The sequence below is a fragment of the Suricata suricatta genome, chromosome 10 (genome assembly GCF_006229205.1).
Source record: "Suricata suricatta isolate VVHF042 chromosome 10, meerkat_22Aug2017_6uvM2_HiC, whole genome shotgun sequence".
NCBI lineage: Eukaryota > Metazoa > Chordata > Mammalia > Carnivora > Herpestidae > Suricata > Suricata suricatta.
The window spans coordinates 78,761,120-78,771,842 of record NC_043709.1 but is presented as its reverse complement, the minus strand read 5'-3'; the positions used below and the strand labels follow the sequence as shown (position 1 = coordinate 78,771,842).

General features: G+C 37.6%; 1 protein-coding gene across 12 annotated transcripts in view; it reads left to right on the top strand.

Moving 5' to 3' along the window:
- Positions 1–10,723, top strand: part of PPFIBP1 (PPFIA binding protein 1) — a 172,197-nt gene that overhangs the window by 127,363 nt on the left and 34,111 nt on the right. For 6 of the 12 annotated variants that reach the window (XM_029953376.1, XM_029953378.1, XM_029953381.1 and 3 more), the window contains 6 exons: positions 199–312; positions 1,238–1,369; positions 5,977–6,069; positions 6,390–6,482; positions 7,824–7,938; positions 9,893–9,925. In XM_029953376.1, the coding sequence (XP_029809236.1) occupies positions 199–312; positions 1,238–1,369; positions 5,977–6,069; positions 6,390–6,482; positions 7,824–7,938; positions 9,893–9,925 (580 nt within the window). The remainder of the gene's footprint in view (positions 1–198; positions 313–1,237; positions 1,370–5,976; positions 6,070–6,389; positions 6,483–7,823; positions 7,939–9,892; positions 9,926–10,723) is intronic. The other 6 variants (XM_029953386.1, XM_029953382.1, XM_029953379.1 and 3 more) reach the window with 3 other exon arrangements.

The window sequence follows — 10,723 nt, the reverse complement described above, 5'->3', positions numbered from 1 at the left end:
AAAAAAATTGTAGCCTTTGGATCAATAAGCATCCTAAATAGGAGTGTAATGGACTGGTGTCTTACAAATGCGCAGGTTTTTCCTTTACAAGCAAAGGAGTAGTGACGTCATTCCAGTTTTGTTCTATTTAGAGAAATTAAGTTTGCAGTGGCACCCAAATTCTTCCTAATCCATTGCAGTATTTTGCTCTAAATACAGGTAAGTGTGTTAACAGACCAGGTAGAGGCTCAGGGAGAGAAGATCCGAGACTTGGAGTTTTGTCTTGAAGAGCACAGGGAGAAGCTGAACGCCACCGAGGAAATGCTGCAGCAGGTAATGTGCGGAAGCCGCCGCCAAGGTGCAATTTTCTTGTTCAGCTCTCAGAAATGCTGCATTTACATGTTGTGTTCCCTCCAATACAGCAGTAACTCTCATGACTCACTTAGACTGACACATTTTAAGCAAAAACCTAGAGTAGCAGGGTCTTAAAACTCCAAGTAATTAGAATCTGGAATAAAATACGGATAGGATTGTAGATAATTTTAATGTTCTTCTTTATGGTTTCACATGGTTTCCTAACACACATGCGCATATAGTGTGTGATTAAGAGAAAATGTAAGTACCTTTCACAGAAAAAACAAAACAAAACAAACCCCCAAAACCAACTAATAATGTACTTACTCACACAGACACACACACACACACACACACACGTGTTCATATTCGAGAGGACCTATAACTTTTGTATAGGGCACACTTTGACACCCCGGAAGGAGACTGGTTTGAGTCCTCGCTCTGCCATTTCCTTGCAGAGAGTTCTTAATCTCTCCGTTCCTCAGCTTCCTTGTTTGTTGAATGAGGACACTTCAAGAGGTATCTTTAAAAAAAAAAAAAAAAAAGAGTTATCTTTAGGAGCTTTTACTTCATAAGGTTGTTTTGAGGATCGAACCTCCTAAAACGTGTCAAAACAGTGCCTGGCACTTAGTAAACATGTCGTCATCCGTGTTATCATCAGGCTTAGCAGCATTTGAGATATATATATATATATTTGTATAATGTATGTCTCCCCTTTAAGCAGGCATGTGTTCAGTTCTACTCAATGAACGTTAATTAAAGCAAATAATTTTTTCAAATTTTATCTATTTAGTAATTAATCTTTCCCAACTTGATAGTTAACTGCTTTGCAGTTGTGAGACACATCCATATGTGGCTATCGATATAAAAGCAACTTGTGACTGTATCTCTTAAATTCTAATAGGAGCTTCTGAGCAGGACATCCTTAGAGACTCAGAAGTTGGATCTGATGGCTGAAATATCTAACTTGAAGCTAAAGCTGACGGCTGTAGAGAAGGACAGGTTGGACTATGAAGATAGGTTCAGAGACACAGAAGTAAGTGACACTCCCTCTCCGTATACAGATACGTACACGTGTGTGTGAATCTCATGTACATACCTCCAGAGCAAGTGGGAGTTCTTTGTAGGTGGGAGGGGCGGCAGTTAATCATTATATGCTCTCACTCTTTCGTGCTTCTTCTTAAGAATAAACCTTAAGTACATTGACTTTTTATCACTAAATGCTCCATGGCAATGTTTATTGTGAGAGTTTGGATATTAAATAATAATCCTTTTATTAGTCTTTAGAAATACTTTTGACTTTATGACATTCGGAGCTTCTATTAGTCTGTCCATCCTCTGTCGATCCATAGTGATTTTCTTTGTTCTGGAAATAATGGGTTTAAGTGTATTATTTTACTAGAAGCTATTTTTTTTTAAGTTTATTCATTTTTTATTTCTGAGAGAGAGAGAGAAAGAGAGAACACAAGCGGGGGAAGGGCAGAGAGAGGGACACACAATCTGAAGCAGGCTCCAGTCTCTGAGCTGTCAGCACAGAGCTCGATGCAGGGTTCGAACTCACTAACCTATGAGATCATGACCTGAGCCAAAGTTAGATGTTAACTGACTGAGCCACCCAGGTTCCCCTAAAAGCTATTATTAAGTTATACTGATTGTTTTCTATATAATAAGTTTTTAAATATGTATAGAAAACATGCTTTCATTATATAACCATAAAAAAACCAGATTTTTAGAGTTTAGTTTGGCCTTCTACTTTGGGTCTATTCCACACATAAATGATTCCAGTTAAATAAGCTCACTAAACTTTTGTGAAACTTGGGCTGGATTCTCCAACTTGAAGTACTCATATTTGTGGTTAAACCAGCTTTGTTCTTTGTACTATTTTATTTTACTGTTAATCTGGGTCTTTTATTTGCTTATTTGTTGTTGGGAACAGAGCATATCCATTTGAAATTTATTTATTTGAAAAGAGGGTGTGCCTGGGTGACTCGGTTAAATGTCCAACTTTGGCTCAAGTCGTGATCTCACAGTTGGCGGGTTCCAACCTTGCCTCAGACTCTCTGCTGACAGCATGGAGCCTGAAGTCTACCCCGGATTCTGTGTCTCCCTCTATCTGCCCCTCCCCTGCCCAGGCTCCGTCTCTCTCAAAAGTAAACAAACATTTAAAAAAAAAGAAAGAAAGAAAGAAGAGAAATAGGAAGAGCTACAGGACTTCCCATCTCCTAGGGCCATCTCTTTTTTCTCTATTTTTTTTTCCTCGACTGGAGTATGGAGAATTGTCCTACTGGATTAGAAAGTGGGTACCAAGAAGAAGAGAGGAGAAGAAATCATTTAAGTGCTTTTCCCCTCTGTTTTCATTTCAAACATTTATTTCAAGCCAACTACATACCATCATAATATGACTTATATTATGTGTATTAGCCGCTGTGTGCAAGTCCTGTATAGATTTGATGTCATGATATTTACGCCATTGCAATTTTCAAAATTGAATTTCCTGTGGAAGGTGGAGCGATAATGAAAAGCCTTGGCATACGTATTACTTCCTCAGCAGCAAAGGGAAATCCCTAACCTGGTTCATGTTTTAATCCTCTAAGCTCCTTGTCGGTCACCTGTATGAGCATGTTTTCTCACTTGATTGAGACTGGGGCTCTTAAACCAGATTTCTCCAAAGTTGTCACTTTTGTGCTTTCTTTAAAAATCTATTTGCAGGGCACCTGAAGTGTGCTGACAAAATCACTTTGCTTATGATTGAAAGTGCATGAGGGGCTCCTGGGTGGCTCAGTCAGTTGAGCAGTTCAACCTCGGCTCAGGTCATGATCTCACGGTTCATGAGTTTGAGTCCTGCTTTGGGCCTTCTGCTGTTAGTGCAGAGCCTGCTTCAGGTCCTTTGTCCCCCTCTCTCACTGCCCCTCCCCTGCTCATTCTCTGTCTGTCTGTCTGTCTGTCTCTCTCTCTCTCTCTCGGTCCCCAAAAATATATAAATAAACATTTTTAAAAAGTCTGTTTGGATATTCCCTCTTTTTCCTTTCTGTGATTCCCTGCTCCCACAGTTGCTACAGAACATGGTAGAACCCAGTCAGCAGGCGGACTGGAGCAGAAGAGCTAACTGGTGCAGGGAAAGAAGTTACAGTATTCAGGGATCAGGAGTTGGTCTTTTCCGTCGGATACGTAAAGTTCAGGGGGAGTTTTGTACGACTGGTTAATTTGGATGTGAGATGTTAGCCACCCATCGGGACTTAAATTGAAATGGACATGTCACAACTTTTTTGTAAGATTCTAGAGCATTATTTACCTCTGAGTTTGTCTGCATTTTTTTTAATAAACCTTTTTTTCCTCTGGTACGTCCCTGCTTCACTCATGTACTTTCTTTTTCTTTTTTTAATGTTTGTTTATTTTTGAGAGAGAGTACAAGCAGGGAAGGGGCAGAGAGAGAAGGGGACACAGAATCTGGGGCAGGCTCTGCTGAGCTGTCAGCACAGAGTTTCACGTGGGACACAAATCCACGAACTGCAAGATCATGATCTGAGCTGAAGTCAGACCTCCAACCGCCTGAGCCACCCAGGAGCCCATCATGCACTTTCAGTCACAAGCAAAGTGATTTTGTCATCACACTTTCAGTAAACTCAATCCCTGATAACTTTATAAGTATTCAACACTGTTGGCAAAATATAGCACATATATACTCAGAGATTATTAAAAAGTGTGATAAACTTTGTTACATATTAATTAAAATAGCCCTCAAGATTAAAGCTGAATTGAATATGTTTATTTTCCTATTATTGTTCCCTTAATAAAAGCAAAATGTTTTGGGGCGGCTCAGTTGGTAGAGAGTGCCTCTCTTGATCTCAGGGTCATGTGTTCAAGCCCCACATTGGGTGGGGAGGAGCCTCCTTAAAATAAAAACAAATTTCCCTGTTTCATGAATCCAAAATTCTTTAAATTGGTTGTAGAATTTTAGATTATTTGAAGATTAATTTCTAAGAAAACATTGGAGTGGGGAAGAAGTACAGGCACTTCCAAAAGATTAGGGGCAAAAGTCTTGAAACCTTGGAGTAAAGAGGACCTGCCTGTCCCAGGAATGGCTGATACGGGAATCTTAGCGTTGTTCAACAGTGCCCCCTTCTGGTAAGAGTGCAGATGTCAGGAATTGTGCTTCTGTGGAGCCTGAAGTTTCTCTGAAAGGGAAAAAGGAGATGTTCATTTTAAAAAGAACTGAAATTCTGATAAGAAACTAGTTGGAAATAATTTGTATTCCACATTTTAAAGTTGTATATTAAGGAACTATTTCCAGATTTTCCAGCTTGGATTTTTACGGTTCAGGTTGGAGATTTACATTCATACTAACAGTGTTGCCACAAAGGATACTTGGGTAGGGTTTTTTAAAAAAATAGAAAATGACCTCAATTTATAATTCTGCTTTCTTTAATTATCTCTTTTTCTTTGCAAATTGTCACTATTACTAAAGGTAAAAAAAAAAAAAATCCAAATAGGAATTCAAAGCTTTTTAACTGAGAAAGTAGAAAGATGTATATGAAAAAGATGAAGACCACTAAGAATTCATATTGTGCAAGGATGATTAATAAATGGGAGATAAATAAATGGGAGAAACTGACATTTTCCTTAAACATGACTCCTCAGTGTGTAAAAGAATCACAAGCAAAATGTTATTAAATGATGTCACACAGTTCATGACCTCATTGATGAAAGGAGAAAATAGATCTCCTCTTATTGAAACATTGTATTTATAATAATTACAGTAGTAACTAATGAGCAATTAGTATGTAATAATGCTAAGTAATACTCTCCCCCATTTTAAAAGAAACCACGTTCGGGGCGCCTGGGTGGCTCAGTCAGTTGGGTGTCCGACTTCGGCTCAGGTCATTATCTCACGGTTCGTGGGTTCGAGCCCCGCGTCGGGCTCTGTGCTGACAGCTCAGAGCCAGGAGTCTGTTCCCGATTCTGGTCTCCCTCTCTCTCTGCCCCTCCCCCACTCATGCTCTGTTTCTCTCTGTCTCAATAATAAGTAAACATAAAAAATTAAAAAAAGAAAAAGAAACCACGCCCAATTTAAAAGCCCGTGGGTTTTCTGGAAAGTGTATTTTCTTGCGGCATCCCTTTCCCTATGTGTGAATCATTACACATAGAAGTTTAGAATAACCCCTCATTAAGAAAGTTTTATTTCTTATAGCATTATTCTATTTTTGTATGACATTTTGGTGTGATTCTCTTCTGTCATATTAGTTTGTGGCTCAGGAATAAGGACTTGTAAGATGAGGAACAAAAACATATCTAACCATTGGTGGGGTCTTCATTGCTTATAGTAAAAAAAACCCATCTCATTCCAATATTTGAAGTTGGTACTATTTAGCATTCTAATTTCCTTTTCTGGGCTCTAGACAAAAATATGTCACTGTTTCTCAGAACACTTAGACTAAGTTTACAAGCCAATTAGGTTTTTTAAAATGTGGGAGTAGAAAAAGTATCTGTATTATGAAAACTTTAGGATTATTTTCTTTTTTCTATTCCAAATATGACATTATATTATATTATGACAATATATTTATAAATGACAGGGCCCTGTCTGTCTTGGTATAGGTGTGTTGCACCTTTGCTAATATATTTCGTTATTTCCCTTTTTGACAGGGGCTAATGCAAGAGATCAATGATTTGAGGCTAAGAGTCAGTGAAATGGACAATGAAAGACTTCAGTATGAAAAAAAGCTGAAATCAACCAAAGTAAGTTTTCTCAATGGCAAAAATGTTTAAACACTTGACTCACTACTTACCTGTGATCAGTAATATAAATAAGTTTTCAACCTAGTGTATGATAAAGGAGATATTTTACAAGTGAATGAAAGTTTTCACCAGGCTTCCCTTCTTGAATTTAAGCACTACTTTTCTGAATAAAAATCGAGGCTTAACTAATCTAGTAAAACATAACCTGTTATTTCTCTTAATTACCTAACCTCCTTTATAAATTGACACTATTTTCTTGGTTATTTAGGCTTGTCTTTTTCTACCTATTGTTTTCTTTCACACCTCTGTCTCTCTACCAGTCTTTAATGGCCAAACTTTCTAGCATGAAAATCAAGGTGGGTCAGATGCAGTATGAAAAGCAGCGGATGGAGCAAAAATGGGAGTCACTTAAGGTGTAGTAGACTTTGGGTCATGGGGTCGTGGGCCTGTTGCTCTCTGGCTTGTGCTGTTTTGCTGTGATAGTGTTTTTAGTAGCATGTGCATTCATTTTGTGTGTGTCATTTACATTTAAAAAATCCATCTAAAGCTGATGAAAGGGATGATGAGATCCCTAATACTGTTTTCAGAAAGATATGACATAATTAGTGGAAAATAATAAACTATTAATTTATAAATTAAATCCTAACCCTCTTAAAATGTCTGAGATCCAAACATGGTAAAATAAAAGCAAAAATGCATCTGTGAAAAAGTTCTGTTTTGTGTCACTAGTAAAGATTGCTTTTTCCTTTGGGGCTTTCTTGAAGGTAAATGCTTAAAGGATTGAGATTACTGCTTAAAGGAAGCCTCTTGCCAACGCTAATGAAAATTCCTTGTACTCAGTCTCCAGTCTTATCACAAGTGAAAAGTATAGAGCCAACTTTCTGGCTTCATTGGAGATCTTCTCATAATACTAAACATAATAAATATACTTAGAGACTGAAAATACAATGTTTATCAAATATAAAAGAACTTTTATTAGCACTGCATAGCTTTATTTTCTGTGTTCAATAGAACCAGTGAAATTTAAATTTGCTAATGCTAATTCTTCACCAAAATTAAGCTGAAAATTAAATCACTAGTAAATAGATAGAACATTGGACTTGGAATCTTTAAAAAGAAGAGGGGGTTTAAAATCCGTTTACTCAATCTATTTTCCAATGTTGTTGGAGATTCTGTTCATTATTTTGGTGTTGAGGATGAATTATTTAGTCCCATGATTTGGCTAACATTGTTCATCACCTCCTACCATACCCATTAATTAAGCTCTACCTTATCCAGGGAACATAAGTGCCATCTTGAAATACTAAATAAATCTTAATCAAGTCTTAATATATATTTTCTAATTTGCATTTTATTTTGCCTTTATGACACTGTCAAATTTGATTATCATCCTTGATTAACTTGGGGACATTTTATTTATTTATTTATTTATTTAACATAAAATTTAAACATTAGGGCCACCTTGGTCCTAATTAGACTTTAAAAGATTTTGTTCTAATTCGGTCCCACAGAAACTTGAAATGCTTCTGCCAGAGTTACTGTACTTTGACTTTCATTACTTGTCTTGCTTCCTGCCTCCCATTGCCACTGTCTGATTTCTGAAGTGTGCGTCTAGATAGATCCCTGTCGGGGGTTTTTTTGTTGTTTCGTTTTGTTTCATTCACAAAAATGAATTCTTGATTTAAGCGTTAACATGATGCCTGAATATTCTCTTTTGGCCATAATCCATTTTAAAATGAATCTCTCATTTGTAGGACGAACTGGCGTCTTTAAAAGAACAACTGGCAGAGAAGGAATCTGAAGTAAAAAGGCTCCAAGAAAAACTGGTGTGCAAGATGAAAGGAGAGGGGGTGGAAATTCTTGATCGAGGTAGTTATATGCATGTGACATTCGTTGTCTTTGTTGAAATCCTCCCGAATCAACCCTCCCTGTGCTCCCTCTCTCTGTACAGGAACCCAGTTTTAGAGGATGTGTAATTTCAGAGAAAGGGCAGAGTAGCAGAAGCAATATAAGCCCAGGTCAGCAGGGAACCCTGAGACTTGCCTGGGCCCCGGAGATCTGTTAACTTCCTCTTCAGCAGCTGCAGGGGGCAGCTCTGAACTTCATTGGGTATTTGTTTTAGATTACCATGCCGTAAATTCTCATGGAAGGGTTCTTGTTCAAATTTCAGTGTAAGGGAGTGTCTGAGCTGAGATCATTAAAAAGACCATCATTATGTCCCAAGATTATTTTCCTCTGAACTGAACTTGAAACAGCACAAAGTAAGAGATTTAGAACCCTTACCTGCCATTTTGAGAGAAGAAAGGAAAAGACTCTGCATCTTTGGAAAATCAGTGAAAACTTACCATGAGTTGAACCCTCAACCTGCTAGAAGCAAAAATAGGGGAATTCTGGTTTTGAAAAAGTGAATGAATTTATCAAAACTTTTTCTCATAATTGAGGAGGTTTGTTTTGAAAATGGTATGGATTGTAAATTTTAATGTACATTATACTTGTTAGAAAATAACTTGAATGAAATGGGGTTTTTATATTATATTTGGAAATATAAATGCACATAACACCTGACAACATTAGGTTCAATTTAACCTTTCTTTGCTATTACAGATTATTGTGGCCCTGCAGAAAACCAAAGCAACTTCTGATTCTTTTGAAACAAAAACATTGCATTTAATGTAGCTTTAGTACATTTATGTACATTATGTGAAAATTGGTAACTTCATTGTGTGCACAACGAAGGTCTTACAATAGGTTACCTTTAATGTCTTTCTCAACTCTAGAATACCCTGGCTTTATATACCTGTAGTTATTGCATTCCTCTATGGATCATAGAACTCAATCAAATATTGAGGAAAATGGATTTTCCCTTGTGTATTTTGGCATATATCGAATTTGTGGGTGTGTTTGTGTGTTAATTAAGCTCTACGCCCAACATGGGGCTTGCACTCATGACCCTGAGATCAAAAGTCACCTGCTATACCAACTGAACCAGCCAGGAGGCCCCAGAATTGTGTGTCCTTAAAGGACATTCACAGGCAGGTCACACTTCTATGGTTTTAAGAATAAAATGGAGGGGCGCCTGGCTGGCTCAGTCAGCGGAGCCTGTGACTCTTGATGTTGGGGTTGTGAGCTCAAGATGTACATTGGATGTAGAGAAAACTTAAAAAAAATAGTCTTAAAAAAAAAAAAGAAGAAGAAAATGGGATCATTGGACTTGTGGGCTAGAGGATATGTTAGAGTAGTGCCCAAAGTCTGATCCAGAGACCGGTACTGGGCTGTGAACTGCTCGTTACCTGTGCAGCCAAGTGAACCCGAGGGTCGAGAGCAGTGTTTAAAACTCCATGGCAGTCAGATGTTGGCGTAACATCTAACTGCATGGTCAGTGGACTCCTCTTCATTGAGGACATAGACCATTTCAGTATTGTTGCATTTGAGTGGTGAGTTTCATGTGACATGAGCAATGTACTCTTCACATTCAGGAGTGCATATATTGAACTGTAACAGAAATGTAAAAACAACCAAGCATCACTAATGGTTTTTACATATAGTGTAAGGAGTGCATGTGCTCCATAGGGCTAATTTTAATACAAGAAAATTGACAGAGGTAAGAACTCAGATGTAGTTGTTTTGATTAATTGTATTTGATTCTCTTTCTAACCTTACACAGGACATCATATATTATAGTACCATTTGTAAAGTCACAAAATAGTGCTTACTATATAGCATTTCTTTATTTTAGGTAAAAGGAGACTATATAATAGTGCTTTTAAAATATTCATTGTTGTAATGTATACTAACTTCAAATTCGATGGGTTTTCCTGCACAGATGAAAATTTTAAAAAGAAGCTCAAAGAGAAAAGTAAGGTTTTTGGTGTATTTCCATCAGCCTTTACATTCACCAAAAGTACTACTTAAACTGTTCCTTGCATGTGTTTTAAAACATTTCTCTCACCAAAGATGTAAAGTTGCTTCATCGATAAGCTCTCCATTTCTTCAGAGTGCACAAAATAGAGGGTCGATAAACAAACAATAAAAACAAGGAGTAAAAAAAGTCATCTTGCAGATTTTTTTCTGATTCAGCCCTTTTGCTCCACAGGATACAATGGAGCATCCAGACTGGTGGAGGTTAGGAGGCATTTTCTTTGTAGTCCAGGAGATAGAGGGTTAGAGGAAAAATTAAAATGACTTGTCAATGTTTTGTAGCTTGTTTTTTCACTGAGATCTGCATTAAGAATTAAACATACTCTCATGGTGTTCGAAATAAGATCGTACCCCAGCAGATGAACAGAACCCAGATCATACAATGTGGCATAAAGATAAATCCTTAATGGGCTCTTTGCTCCAGATATTGAATTCTTTTTTTTAATGTTTATTTTTGAGAGAGAGAGCGAGAGAGAGAGAGACAGAGTGTGAGTGGGGGTGGGTAGAGAGAGAGGGAGACACAGAATCCGAAGACAGGCTCTAGGCTCTAAGCTAGCTGTCAGCATAGAGCCCAACATGGGGCTCGAACCCATGAACTGTGAGATCATGTCCTGGGCTGAAGCCGGACACTTAATGGACTGAGCCACCCAGGCACCCCCAGATATTGAATTCTTAAGAGATTTGGTCTCAAAAAAAATAAATAAAAAGAAGAAAAAGAAGAAAAGAAAAAAGCAAT